The sequence below is a fragment of the Heterodontus francisci genome, chromosome 30 (assembly GCF_036365525.1).
Source record: "Heterodontus francisci isolate sHetFra1 chromosome 30, sHetFra1.hap1, whole genome shotgun sequence".
NCBI classification, from domain to species: domain Eukaryota; kingdom Metazoa; phylum Chordata; class Chondrichthyes; order Heterodontiformes; family Heterodontidae; genus Heterodontus; species Heterodontus francisci.
The window spans coordinates 6,790,285-6,806,103 of NC_090400.1; the positions used below are offsets into that span (position 1 = coordinate 6,790,285).

Here is a 15,819-nt window from a genome sequence, read left to right on the forward strand (position 1 = left end):
TACTTGGTATGACTCCAACATTCATTTGATGCATTCTCTAGGTGTGAAGAGTAATTTTGTTTCCTTGTTCTGTTAAACATTCATTAGGCCTGTAAGAACAGAATCTTCACCTTACCATGCACATTGCTGTTAAAATCTGAAAAATAATAGTCTGGGCTCCGAGTTGAACTTCATTAATTAACCCTGTGAACAGGAAGGGAACAAAGAGTAATATAAACTGCATTAAAGCAAACTAATATTGAGAGAAAAATAAATTATGTAAAATTGTAAATTACACACTCAAAACAAATCTCTTGTGCTTCTATTTTGGGGGTAGGGGGTCAGTGCCCCTTCTAATTACCCATCCCTCATCTTCCTCCCTTCCTGGGAGCTCCATCTGAGAGGATGGGGGGGGTGATAGGATTCCAGGATTCTGCCGATGCTGCTCAGAAGCCGCTGCCAGGATGTAATAAGAATGGTCTGATAATGGCTTCCCCTCTGATTGTCTCCGCCTCTGAAGAGCAGTGCCTGGCCTCCAAGCTGCTACTCCCCATGGCAGCCCATGTGAGATCAGTAACTCAGCAGAGTACTGAATTGACCCTTACTCTCTGGTGCCATGTGCTAAAACATTCATTTATTTAAGATTTGTTTGATTTAATATGGAATGATAGGCACAGTCTAGGATGTGCGACAGAGCAGTAATATATTGAGGGATTGAGACAATGTAGAATTATAGAATCTTACAGCACAGAAGGAGACCATTCAGTCTGTTGTGCCTGTGCTGGTCATTTGAAAGAGCTGTCCAATTTAATCCCATCATAAACTGCAAGAGTGAAATGGATACAAGACAATGATATTACCTTCTAAATAATACAATTAACATTCACACTGATAGAGCAATTCCAATATAGACAGGATACTCTCCTGAATTACCTGTTAGGTCTGACTGTTCCTGTGACTTGGTTTGCAAAACATTCCCTGCTGTCCTCCCACTATCCTATTCCAGAAAGCCAATTGATGAAGGACAGCACAGCAGCCAATCTTGACTCGGTCAAACCTTTATTTACAGAGTGAAATATTACAAGCATATTCCTCCTAACTAAACCACTCTACAGTTCCAGTAAATGTCTCTCTAAATGTGCTCAAGAGAAACCTCAATTAATGCCCTCTACCTGCGTAAAATTATATGCACTTGATATATAATGAACGGATTTCCTTCTTTCTCTTGAAATAAAAAGCTTAGTGTTAACTCACACAAACAAAATTTCAAAACAGATCAAAGAAAACTTCCATATTCTATACAAAGCATTACATTACGACTCATCCCTCCTCTAGGACCCTAACAATTTCTTCAGACAGGCATTTCCTTTCATAGAGCAATCAGACAGCTGATGACTTGCATCAACCTATTGACTAAGAGATTTCCTTTCCAGCATTAGATTGAAGCTGGCAAGGTCAATCCGTAACCTTTTCTCAATCACACTTTTTCTGGAGTGTACATTATTCCAAAATGAACAATTCTCTACATAACATTCAATGGGATACTATCTTCATTAAGCCCTGTGCTTAGAATATCACTTAAAATATTTGACAGAAAGAATCCTATATCCACTGCCTCCACGAGAACCATTGTTTCACTAGCCAAAGTACTTTTAACAATCTTTTTTTATTTTCTTAACTTCCTAAGCTAAAGGACAACATTTCCCATTTCCCCCCTGCCCCCAGAAATGTTATGAAACCAGCTGCACTCATATTCTCATCAGGAAGATTAGCGTGTGAAGCATCACTATAAATGACTAATTTCATGTTCTTTGGAAGCTTAATCTGTGTTTCAAGCTCACAGGAAAACAGTCTTGTGTATATACTGTGTCTTTATTGAACTGCCCTCTGATGGATGCCTACAGTTAGTGCCTCATGGTAGCGGTCACATGACTACAGCAAGCCAGGAGACACATTGTTACAGTATTGCATTTCTATCCCAAACATCCCCCTTTTCATAGAAAAAAACACCCAAAAAATGCCTACATTAACATTGGCACTATGAGTTGTCCAAGTTACCCACTATGCACACAACTGTTCTCATGCATTTGCAGTTCGTTATTCTCGTCAGTCTCTGCAATTGCATTGCACACATCGGGCTGAATTTTACCAGCCCTCCGATATCGGTGGTCGTGGCAGGGGGGCCCAGAAAATTCTTCCGGGAAAGGCCCGCCTTGACCCCCAAGGCCAAGAAGGCCCTGCTGCATTTAACCGGCGGCGGTGAGGCATGGGTGTGCGCACCCCTCACCCCCTCCCCCCGCCCCGCCCCGCCACTCAGAAGTGAGGCCTTCATTTTAATATTTAAAATTAACTTAAAAACATGCAAATAAACTTCAAATTGATTATTGACAACGCAGCTGGCCGCTGACGTCATCAGACTGCGGCAAATGCACACATGTGCAGACAGGCTCCTGCTCTCTGCACATGCGTTGCGTTCCGCATTGCCAGGACTGGTTGGCGCATGCGCAGATGACGTCATCGTGTAACACGGGCAGAGAGCGGGGGTGGGGGACGGGGGAGAAGTGGGGAGGGCGCGGGCGAAGACCTTGGTGGTGGTGGGTGTGCCCGCTCGCTCCCCGCCCCCCACCCCGCCCGGTCCCCCCAGCCCACTCACCCACCTGCCCGCCTGCCCGCCCACCTGCTTGCCCCCCCGCCTGCTCGCTTCACCCCCTGCCCACTCGCTTCCCCCCGCCCGCCCGCTCCCCCCAACCCCTCACTTGCCCTCCCGACCTGCTCGCTTCTCCCCCACCCACTCGCCCGCCCGCTCCCCCTGCCTGCTCGACCGCTCCCCCTGCCCGCTCGCCCGCGTGCCCGCTCCCCCTGCCTGCTCGCCCACCCACCCACTTGCCCCCCACCCCGCCCGCTCGTTTCCACTCCGCCACCCCCCCCCCCCCGCCCGCTCTCATCTTTCCAGGTTGTTTCACTGCTCCAATTCTGCTAATCCATTCTGTAGGGGTTGTCGCTTTCTTGATTACTCCCTTCTTTTCCTGCTCTTCTATCTTGTCTTTCAGGCAGGCCTTGAGAACAGCTGGAACTTTCTTCGGCAGATGCTGAGTTGGTCTCATCCTCTCATCTACTTCAAGATGATATTCTCCAGGATGACATCCTAAATTTGTAAACACGCCAATTTTACGGCAACGGATTGCAACTCGCGTGCAATCGGAACGCCGCATGGAGATCCAAGGTGAGAAACTGGCGGGGAGGGGGAGGAGTAAAATTTTGAGGGCTGGGGGATCGGGGAAAACGATTTTATTGGCTGTGGGAATGGTGGGAAGGAGTTGAAGGGCAAAAGTAAGAGGTTGGGGCAGAAAGTTGGGGTTGGGAATAAAAATCATGTTCTTCATATTGCCCTGAAAACAAACATTGGGGGGCAGGTGGAAAACGGTCTTCATCATTTACTGCAATTTTACACTAAATGCACTGAAATACTATATTAAAAATTACTATTAATTCTAAGGGCTTGCAGCCCTTTAAAAATGGCACTGGTGCCTGCGCTGTGGCGCCGGACGCTGTTGCCAGGGACACGGCGGCAGCCCCCTCTACGTCATCGGGGGCGGCCACTCCACCCCCTCCTTTTAAATGAGCCCCCACGCAAAATATCCTGGGGGCTGAGAGTTGTCAGCATACATGTGAAAACTAACCCTGTGCTTTGGGATGCTGAGGGGCAACATGTGGATGAGAAATAGAAGGGGGCCAAGGAGAGATCCTTGCAGGACACCGTAGGTAATGGTGCAAGAGCAGGAAGAGAACCCATTGCAAGTGATTCTCCGATTGGAGAGACAAGAATGGAACTAGGAGAGAGGAGTCCCACCCAGCTGGACGACAGTGGAGAGGCATTGGAGGAGGATGATATGGTCAACCATGTTAAAGGCTGCAGACAGGTCATGAAAGATGAAGAGGGATCGTTTACCCCTTTGTCACCTTCACATAGGATGTCATTTGTGAATTTGATAAGAGTTGTTTCGGTATTGTGGCTGGGTGGGAACCTGATAGGATGGATTCAAATCTGGAGTTCCGGGAAAGTTGGGAACAGCTACAGGAGGTGAAAACACGTTCAAGGACTTAGGAAAGGGAGGTTGGGGATGGGGTAGTAGTTTGCAAGGACAGTGGTGTCAAGGGTTTTTTTTGAGGAGAGGGTTGATGATGGCCGATTTAAATTGCAGAGGGACAACACCCAAAGAGAGAGAACCATTTATAATATTGGCTAACATGGGGACCAGGAGGGGAAGTTGGGTGGTCATCAGTTTAGTGGGAATAGGATCGAGGGAACAGGAGGTGGGTCTCTTGGACAAGATGAGCTCGAAGAGGGCATGAGGGGAGATTGGAGAGAAACTAGAAAAAGATACAAGTTCACGGTAGGGCCGGGGGGAGCTTGATAGGAATTTTGCCCAGGTGAGCAAGTGAAAGGGAGGGACGCAGCAGAGGCAGCTGATCGGATGGTCTCAATCTTAGTGACAAAGAAGTCCATGAGCTCCTCACAATTATTATCGGAGGGGAGGGTGAAGGAAAGAGGGGAGAGGGGTTTTGGGAGATGGTTTGCAGCAGAGAAAAGAAGCTGTGGGTTATTTTTGCATTCCAAGATGATCCTGGAATAGTGAGCAGTTTTAATATACGAGAGCAGGACCTGAAAGTGTTATAAGTGGTTCAGACAGATCTGGCAGTGGATGGCTAAACCCATTGTCCGCCATATCCTTTCAAATCTGCATCCTTTGGAGTTAAGGGAGCTGAGTTGAGGGTCATACTGGGGCAATGGCCAGGGTAAGAGAGAGAGAGAGAGAGTAATGGTTTTATTGGAAACTCGGGTATCAAAGGTGGAAGTGAGGGTTCAGGTGAGCAAATCAGTAGCTGCAATAATGTTGTGATGAACGGAGGACCAAAGGCGAGACAGGTGGGATTTTGAAGGTGCAGTTGTAAGTGAATCGGGGGATAGTTTTTTCCAGGGATGGATACAGAATGAGGTAGGATTGGGGAGTGGAAGGGGATGTGGGTGGAGTGATACAAGGATGTGATCAGAGATGGCCTTCTCTGTAATTGATACGATGGAACTAGCAAGAACACGTGAGATGCCAAAATCGAGGGAGTGGCCACGAATATGGGCTGGGGAGTTTACATGGAGGGAGAGATTTCAAGAGGATAAGAGGGCAGTGAACACAAAGGACAGAGAGCTGAGATGAATATTGAAATCACCGAGGATGAGAAGTCGTTCAGTGCAGAGGCCGAGGAAGGAAAGCAGTGAAGATCTCTCAGTGATAAAAGTTTGATCGTATCTGGGAGGGCGGTAGATAACGATAATTTTGAAAGAGCAGTAAGAGGGGTGGAACAAGATGAGATGCTCAAAGGAGGAGAAAGTGCCAGAGGAGGAGGGGGTCAGGCCAAGGTGTGACCTGGTAATAAGTGCCACTCCACCACCACCACGGTCTTGATGGGGCAAATGGTGGAAGATGTAGCCGGCAGGGAGGCTTCATTAAGGGGGAAGGTTTCATCACCCCCTCAGCCAGGTTTCTGTTAAGGCTATGATGTCAATATAATCGTCCACAATAAGTTCATGGACAGCAAGGGTCTTGTTCACAAATGAATGGTCATTCTGGAGGGAGATGCGCAGAGGGGTGGTGAGAGCTGATCCACTGGCAGAGTCCACAGGGTCAGCAGTGGGAGGGGTAGGTTGGACAGGAAGGAGATTGGCAAGATTCACCTCCAGCGGGTGCACTGGATGGCAAGGTTGATGAGCAAGTGGGATGGACAATTAGGGTTGCTGCTCACAGTGAACCATCGCTGAGTGCCTCGAATGAGCCTGTCGGAAGATGCCTAGAGAGGCACCAAGAGAAGCTGTAGGCTTTTCGAATAGAGGTTCAAGCCTGGGAAGGCAGCCAGAGAGCAACAAGGTCGAGGAGTATTGAAGGGTTATGGTAGGGAATTTTGTTTTTTTGTTCATGGGATGTGCGCTTCACTGGCTAGGCCAGCAGTTATTGCCTGACCCTAATTGCCCTTGAGAAGGAGGTGGTGATCTGCCTTCTTAAACTGCTGCAGTCCTTGGGGTGTAGATACACCCACAGTGCTGTTAGGAAGGGAGTTCCAGGATTTTGACCCAGCGACTGTGAAGGAATGGTGATAGAGTTCCAAGTCAGGATGGTGTGTGGCTTGGAGAGGAACTTGCAGATGGTGATGATCTGCTGCCCTTCTCCTTCTAGGTGGTAGAGGTCACGGGTTTGGAAGGTGCTGTCGAAGGAGCCGTGGTGAGTTGCTGCAGTGCATCTTGCAGATGATACACGTTGCTGCCACTGTGCATCGATGGTGGAGGGCGTGAATGTTGATGGGGTGCCAATCAAGTGGGCTGCTTTGTCCTGGATGGTGTGAGCTTCTTGAATGTTGTTGGCACTTCACCCATCCAGGCAAGTGGAGAATATTCTATCACACTCCTGACTTGTGCCTTGTAGATGGTGGACAGGTTTTGGGGAGACAGGAAGTGAGTTACTCGCCACAGTATTCCCAGCCTCTGACCTGCTCTTGGAACCACAGTATTTATGTGGCTGGTCCAGTTTAGTTTCTGGTCAATGGTAACTCCCAGGATGTTGATAGTGGGGTATTCAATGGCATTTAATGGTAATGCCATTGAACATCAAGGGGAGATGAATAGATTCTCTCTTGTTGGAGATGGTCATTGTCTGGCACTTGTGTAGCATGAATGCTACTTGCCACTTATCATCCCACAACTGGATATCATCCAGGTCTTGCTCCATATGGATATGGGCTGCTTCAATATCTGAGGAGTCGTGAATGGTGCTGAACATTGTGCAATCATCAGCGAACATCCCCACTTCTGAGCTCATGATAGAGGGAAGGTCATTGATGAAGCAGCTGATGATGGTTGTGCCAAGGACACTACCCTGAGGAACTCCTACAGTGATGTCCTGGAGCTGAGGTGATTGACCTCCAACAGTCATAACCATCCAACCAGCAGAGAGTTTTCTCCCTGATTCCCATTGACCTCAGTTTTGCTATGGCTCCTTGATGCCATACTCGGTCAAATGCTGCCTTGATGTCAAGGGCAGTCACTCTCACTTCACCTCTGGAGTTCAGGTCTTTTGCCCATGTTCAGACCAAGACTGCAATGAGGTCAGGAGCTGAGTGTCCCTGGCACAACCCAAACTGAGCGTCAGTGAGCAGGTTATTGCTGAGTAAATGCTGCTTGATAGCTCCGTCGACGGCCCCATCACTTTACTGATGATTGAGAGTAGACTGATGGGGTGGTAATTGGCTGGGTTCAATTTGTCCTGTTTTTTGTGTACAGGACATACCTGGGCAATTTTCCACATTGCCGGGTAGATGCCAGTGTTGTAGCTGTACTGGAACAGCTTGGCTAGGGATGCGGTTAGTTCTGAAGCACAGGTCTTCAGTACTGTTGCCGGAATATGGTCAGGGCCCATAGCCTTTGCAGTATCCAGGGCCTTCAGCCATTTCTTGATTTCACATGGAGTGAATCCGATTGGCTAAAGACTGGCATCTGTGATGCTGGGGTCTTCAGGAGGTGGCTGAGATGGATCCTCCACTCAGCACTTCTCGCTGAAGATGGATGCAAATGTTTCAGCCTTGTCTTTTACACTGATGTGCTGGGCTCCCCCATTGTCGAGGATGCAGATATTTGTGGAGCCTCCTCCTCCTGTTAGTTGTTTAATTGTCCACCACCATTCACAACTGGATGTGGCAGGACTGCAGAGCTGATCTATAATAAAAGCAAAATACTGCAGATGCTGGAAATCTGAAATAAAAACAAGAAATGCTGGAAATACTCAGCAGGTCTGGCATTATCTGTGGAGGGAGAAGCAGAGTTAACGTTTCAGTTCAGTGACCCTTCATCAGAACTGGCAACCATTAACATATTGTTTGCCTTTGCTCCATGACCTTTTGGTCAGCTGTTTGGCTTTGTCCAATCTACACCTTCTCCTTTGTTATCTCTTGCCCCACCCCCACCTCACTTGCTTATAACCTGTGACTTTTCTAATATTTGTCAGTTCCGAAGAAGGGTCACTGACCCGAAATGTTAACTCTGCTTCTCTTTCCACAGATGCTGCCAGACCTGCTGAGTGGTTCCAGCATTTCTTGTTTTTATTTCAGATTTCCAGCATCCGCAGTATTTTGCTTTTATTAGAATATGTTAATGGTGTGTTGAAAGATAAAGCATTAGTACAGATAGGGTGTTAACGGACTGAAAATTGAACATCCGCAAGTACAAACATGAAAAAAACAGTGGTAAGCAAACTGAATAAACTAAGATGAAATAAAATAAAATAAACACACAAAAAAATAAATATATAAAAAAAAGTCAGACACTTCTTCCTACCTCCCTATGGACCATGGCCCCACCACTGAACATCAAGTTACTGTCCAAAGAACTGTCACTGACCTCATCTCCTCTGGAGATCTTCCCTCTACAGCTTCCAACCTCATAGTCCCACAACCCTGGACAGCCCACTTCTACCTCCTTCCCAAAATCCACAAACAGGACTGTCCCGGCAGACCCATTGTGTCAGCCTGCTCCTGCCCCACTGAACTTATTTCTTCCTATCTTGACTGTATCTTTTCTTCCCCGGTCCAGTCTCTTCCCACCTACATCCGTGACTCTTCTGACACCCTACGTCATATTGACAATTTCCAGTTTCCTGGCCCCAACCGCCTCCTCTTCACTGTTCAATCTCTCTACACCTCCATCCCCCACCAGGATGGTTTCAGGGCTCTCTGCTTCTTCCTTGAACAGAGGCCCAACTAATCCCCACCCACCACCACCCTCCTCTGCCTGGTTGAACTTGTTCTCACATCGAACAACATCTCCTTCAACTCCACCCACTTCCTTCAAGTAAAAGGTGTTGCTATGGGTACTCGCATGGGTCCAAGTTATGCCTGTCTTTTTGTGGGATATGTCGAACATTCCTTGTTCCAGTCCTACTCAGGCCCCTTCCCCCAACTCTTTTTCCGGTACATTGATGACTGTATCGGTGCTGTTTCCTGCTCCCGCCCCGAACTAGAAAACCTTATCAACTTTGCTTCTAATTTCCACCCTTCTCTCACCTTTACATGGTCCATCTCCGACACTTCCCTTCCCTTCCTCGACTTCTCTGTCTCCATCTCTGGGGATAGGCTGTCTACTAATATTCATGATAAGTCCACCGACTCCCACAGCTACCTCGACTACACTTCTGCACACCCTGCCTCCTGTAAGGACTCCATTCCATTCTCCCAGTATCTCCATCGCCGACGCATCTCCTCTGATGATGCTACCTTCCATGACAGCACTTCTGATATGTCTTCCTTTATCCTCAACTGAGGATTCCCCCCCACTGTGGTTGACAGGGCCCTCAGCCATGTCTGGGCCATTTCCCGCACCTCTACCCTTACCCCTTCCCCTCCCTCCCAGCTCTGCGACAGGGTTCCCCTTCTCCTCACTTTCCACCCCATCAGCCTCCATATCCAAAGGATCATCATCCGCCATTTCTGCCACCTCCAGCGTGATGCCACTACCAATCGCATCTTCCCCTCCCTTCCCTGTCAGCATTCTGAAGGGATCGTTCCCTCCACGACACCCTCGTCCACTCCTCCATTACCCCCACTACCTCATCCCCTTCCCACAGCACCTTCCCCTGCAATTGCAGGAGGTGTAATCCCTGCCCATTTACCTCCTCTCTTCTCACTATCCAAGGCCCCAAACACTCCTTTTCAGGTGAAGCAGTGATTTACTTGTACTTCTTTCAATGTAGTATACTATATTTGCTGCCCACAATGTGGTCTCCTCTACGTTGGAGAGACCAAATGCAGATTGGGTGACCATTTTGTAGAACATCTCTGCTCAGTCCGAAAGCATGACCCTGAGCTTTCAGTTGCTTGCCATTTCAACACTCCCCCCTGCTCTCATGCTCACATCTCTGTCCTGGGATTGTTCCAGTGAACATCAACGCAAGCTCAAGGAACAGCATCTCATTTACCGATTAGGCATGCTACAGCCTGCCAGACTGAACATTGAGTTCAATAATTTCAGAGCATGATGGGTTCCCCATTTTACTTTTATTTTCAATTTTTTTCCTTTATCTTTTTTCTTTTTTGTGTTTATTTTATTTTAATTTGTTCAGTTTGTTTCTACTGTGCCTACTTACTGTTTTTTTCATGTTTATGCATGTGCCTGTTCAGTTTTCAGTCCATTAACATATTGTACTAATGCTTTGTCTTTCAACACACCATAACATATTGTTGGCCTTAGCTCCATGACCTTCTGGTCAGTTATTCTCTGTGCCCTTGTCCTATCTACACCCTCTCCTTTGTTATCTCTTGCCCCACCCCCGCTTTACTTGCTTAAATTCTTTTAAATTTCTTATATCTGCCAGTTCTGAAGGGTCACTGACCTGAAACATTAACTCTGTTTCTCTCTCCACAGATGCTGCCAGACCTGCTGAGTATTTCCAGCATTTTTTGTTTTCATTTCAGATTTCCAGCATCCGCAGTATTTTCCTTTTATTTTAGATCTGATCTGTTGGTTGTGAGATTGCTCAGCCCTGGGAGGACAAAGTACCTGAGAGTGGAGAAGTGAAAGGAGGCACTACAATGGAAGAGAGTCCAGGAGAGGTAAAGATAAAAAAAGATAAAAGAGAAAGAGCAGAAGTGGAAATAGATTGATGGGCTCAGGTTCTACAACTATCTCATTCCCATTCTTTCACCTCTGTTCACATTTCCTCAAGTTTATTGGCAGCCATGAAAACGTTACAGTCATGAGCAGTTGTGCTTCTAGTTCTATTCTGAGGCTGTTCTGTAGCCTTTACTTAGTTGTGTAATCTATTCAAGCTGCAGTGTCTATTGCACTTTGATGTCTGTCAGGACTACAACTATAAAAACTTCCTATCACACTATTGGAGGCTCTTTCTCCACTACATGATCATTTTTGATGCATGAATAACTTCCAGACCCACTATGAATATTTTCCACTGCCCTTTCTTACTTTCTGCTCTTTCACCTCATTCTGCCAGTCCAGGGTCCTCACTTCTTGGCCATTATCCTGAGCATTCAACCAATATTTAAATTTGCCAGTAGCTCTTTCAGCTCGCCTCACAATTGTCGCACCCTTCCAATCACTAGACCCTACTGTAATACATGTCACCCGAGTACCCATTCTGGGCAATTGGTCTTTGGATGTGATAACTCTGTTCTGTGTGTCATGATCACTCACATTACCACTATCCAGCCCTTGATCTACTGTATTCCATTCTTCAACACCTTCATCACCAAATGCATGAGCATTAGAAGTACAAGAAGCCTCATTTACTTCTATCAGCTGCACAGAGATTGTGGAATTTCTCCTGATTAATCGTGAAAAATGAACCATAACAGTTTGATTTCCATGTTTGATAACTACTGTCTTACCATTGTGAACTAGTACCTGACCAGGGCCTTTCCATTCCCTATAACCCTCTCTTTTATAATATGCCAAATCTCCTGAATTAAATTCTGTCTCAGCTGGTCTTCTATGATGCCTCAGAGGGCTCTGAATTTTCTCTGAGACCACAGCCTTGATGAAAGCACATCTCCCTGCATGTAAAGCATTCAAATGTGCAGAAAAATGGAACCAATTGTAGTACCTTCTAGGGCAGGAGGACCATCACACAGCACAGAAGGCAATTTGGGATTTCACCAAGAGACTAATTGATAGCGACTATATCTTCCAACCATCTGAAATGAATTCTTTGCATGATCCACCCATGCCAGGGTAGTTGTCAACTTGCCGAATGGTTGATCAGCTAAAATTTTGCGCAGCATTTCATCGATCACTGGACTTTCAGCTGCAATATTCATGACCATAATATTCGCATTTTCACACATTTTTCTGAACTCGTCATTAAAAAATTTCCCTCTATTATCAGTCAGAAACTTTGCTGGTGCCCTAAGTCCAGTCCTTATCCATTTCTCCATGATTTTGTCTATAATCACCCTTTTGTCCTTCTGAAGTATTGTTGTAAATATGGTCATCAGTTCAAAAAATGTAGAATGAAAATATTTTTGTCCTTGTTCCATATCATTAGACCCATGACAAGAGCCTTGTTAAAGTCACTTGCCAATGCAAGGCTTACAATAGGACATGGTGGTGTCTTCCAATACCTTTTACAGATTTCACACTTCTCACTAATCTCTTCTTTAAGCCTTGTATATTCTTCATCAACCACACCTGCATCCTTTATCAGGGATTTTAATCTTCGACCAGTTGGGTGAGCATATTGTTTATGTAACTTTAAGACAATTTGCTTCTTTTCTCACTGATTCTTATCACCTGATGCCATTATCTGACACTTTGATGAGAAGTGTCAGATTTTGTTCAGGGGATACAATAATGTCCTGACTGGGTAAACTGCAGATCCACTGGCTTTCCAAAAATAATTATCTTGCTCCATGTCAAGATTCATTTATGCCTTTTTCATAGAAAATCTACTCAACAGCAAAGGTATTTCACTCGAGACTAGATGACTACATGATAACATCAGTACTGATAAAATGGCTTACACCAGCTATTTGACATGGAATTACAACTCTCTTTCGGGACGTTAATGTGGTGTCATTGCCAAACCAAAAGCAAGTAGCACTTTTCTGTCTTAACCTTGCATTTATCCTCACTACTGAATGAATCTAGATAACATTTTAACCAATCTGTTCCACATACTGTAGAAGTGCAAGCACTACCTAGCACAGCACAGTTAAACAAATCTGTGACTAACAGATTAATCACAGGGCTAAAACTTCTTGTGACTCGTACAATTTGTTTGTATTCATCATTACCTTCATCTTCTGTCTCAGATTTCTCTGTCTCGTGTCAATTCAAGGGACCTGCCTCTCCACTTTGGGCAGTTCATCTCATAATGATACTTTGTGTCACACCTGAAGCACTGTTCCTTGGGCATTTCTGGGATTCATTCACTGTTTCAATTCTGTCTTCTGCTGTAATACCTAGATCTACTAATGGTGCTTGCATCCTCATTCTACTGGTCTGTAACTCTTCCAAAGCTGAAGGAAATGGCTGTTTTCCCAGGATTTATTTCAAGGCAGCAGGCATCTGATCCAACAGCGAATCTTTTTCCAATAACCAAACATGAATTAAAACCTGTCCATACGAGACACCTTAGCACACTCCAAGAGTTTAAATGCTAGCACTGATCTAGGGCTCCCCAGATTGAACTTCCTCAATCTTTTATATAGTCTGTTAGAGTCCATGATGTATTCTTGCATGGCATAGACCAAAATCTACTGAAGTCTGGCCATGCCTCATTGGCATTTGATAGATTATCTACCTTGTAAATTTCATTCAAGAACTCTAATTGAAGGTCCAAACCTTCATCACTATCCAGCTCACAAAATACTTCATTTCTGATTTACTTTGGGTAGGAAGCGACAATGCCAAGGCCAATACTTGTCCATATATCCACTTCATTCATCCACTGGTCATATGGTTCGGGCTCTGAGAACATTGGAGGGTAATCAAACCCCAACAATTTTCAATTGCTTTCTAACATTTCTCACAATGACTCGTAGGATTGTAATCTTATGTCTGAATTTTTTTCTTTGCTTTCAAACTTTATTTTTAGGCAACCATTCTCTGCTACCACATTCTATTCCAGAAAGCCAGTTGGTGAAGGATAGAAACATAGAAAAATAGGAGCAGGAGTAGGCCATTCGGCCCTTCGAGCCTGCTCTGCTATTCAATACGATCATGGCTGATCATCCAAACTCGGTAACCTGTTCCCACTTTCTCCCCATATCCCTTGATCCCTAAGAACTATATCTAACTCTTTCTTGAATATATTTAATGATTCGGCCTCAACTGCTTTCTGTGGTAGAGAATTCCACAGGTTCACCAGTCTCTGGGCGAAGAAATCTCTCCTCATCTCAGTCCTAAATGGCTTACCCTTTATCCTTAGACTGTGACCCCTGGTCCTGGACTCCCCCACCATCGGGAACATCCTTCCTGTATCTACTCTGTCCAGTCCTGTTAGAACTTTGTAGGTTTCTATGAGATTCCCTCTCATTCTTCGAAACTCTAGTGAATACAAGCCTAATCGACCCAATCTCTCTTCATACGTCAGTCCTGCCATCCCAGGAATCAGTCTGGTGAACCTTCGCTGCACTCCCTCCATAGCAAGAACATCCATCCACAGATAAGGAGACCAAAACTGTACAGAATACTCCAGATGTGGTCTCACCAAGGCCTTGTATAATTGCAGCAAGCCATCTTTGCTCCTGTACTCGAATCCTCTCGCTATGAAGGCCAACATACCATTTGCCTTCTTAACTGCCTGCTGCACCTGCATGCTTACTTTCAGCGACTGGTGCACAAAGACACCCAGGTCTCACTGCATCTCCCCTTTCTCAATCTATCGCTGTTCAGATAACATAGAAACATAGAAAATAGCAGCAGGAGTAGGTCGTTAATCTGCCTTTCTGTTTTTGCCACCAAAGTGGATAACCTCACATTTATTCACACTATACTGCATCTGCCATGTATTTGCCCACTCACTCAACCTGTCCAAATCACACTGGAACTTCTCTGCATCCTCCTCACAGCTCACACTCCCACCCAGCTTTCTGTCATCTGCAAACTTGGATATATTACATTTAATTCCCTCATCTTTATCATTAATATATATTGTGAACAGCTGGGGTCCTAGTACTGATCCCTGCGTTATCCCACTAGTCACTGCCTGCCACTCGGAAAAAGACCCGTTTATTCCTACTCTTTGTTTCCTGTCTACCAGTTCTCGATCCATGTCAGCACCTTACCCCCAATCCCATGTGTTTTAATGTTACACACTAATGTCTTATGTGAGACCTTATCGAAAGCCTTCTGAAAGTCCAAATACTCCACATCCACTGGTTCTCCCTTATCTATTCTACTGGTTACTTCATCAAAAAATTCCACTAGATTTGTCAAGCATGATTTCCCTTTCATAAATCCATGTTGACTTTGTCCAATCTTGTCATTGTTTTCCAAGTGCTCTGCTATTACATCTTTTACAATGGACTCCAGCATTTTCCATACTACTGATGTCAGACTATGTTTTCTCTCTCTGTCCTTTTTTAAATAGTGGGGTTACATTAGTTACCCTCCAATCCATTGGAACTGTTCCAGTGTCTATAGAAATTTGAAAAATGACCAGCAATGCATCTACTATTTCAAGGGCCACTTCCTTAACTACTCTGGGGATTTATCGGCCTTCAATCCCATCAATTTCCCTAACACCATTTCTATACTAATATTGATTTCATACAGTTCCTCCTTCTCACAGACCCTATGTTCCCCAACTTTTCTGGGAAGTAAATTGTGTCCTCCTATGTGAAGACAGAACCAAAGTATATATTTAATTAGTCTGCCATTTCTTTGTTCCCCATTATAAATAGAAGTGGAGCCAATTTTTACTCAGTCTAACATTTATTTAGAGAGTGAAACTTTACAAGCATACCTCCTAACTCAAGCATACTACAGTTTCCGTAAGTGTCTCTTTATATGTGCGCAAGTGAAAGCTCAATTAAAATACTCCACCTGCATATAAGGAAATACAATTGATGTACAAGTATTAACCATTCCCTAACTCTATTCTTCACTCTTTTCCCTTTATTTAATGTAAAAATTGGTAAAGTGGTCAACATAAAACAATAGTATTGGAAATGTAAAACCACACAAATACAATTCTTCACAATAAATGTTAAAGCTCAACTCCATTCCCTCTTGAACCCATTCTGGAGATGAATGGAACTGAACAAGACTCTCAGTGCCAAATATCC

The 15,819-nt window shown here is 45.1% G+C and overlaps 1 protein-coding gene across 1 annotated transcript in view; it reads right to left on the reverse strand.

Annotated features, from left to right (window-relative positions):
- Positions 1–15,819, reverse strand: part of LOC137346420 (multidrug and toxin extrusion protein 1-like) — a 159,157-nt gene that overhangs the window by 37,666 nt on the left and 105,672 nt on the right. Inside the window, exon 13 of the mRNA XM_068009874.1 lies at positions 116–183. Coding sequence (XP_067865975.1) covers positions 116–183 — 68 coding nt within the window. The remainder of the gene's footprint in view (positions 1–115; positions 184–15,819) is intronic.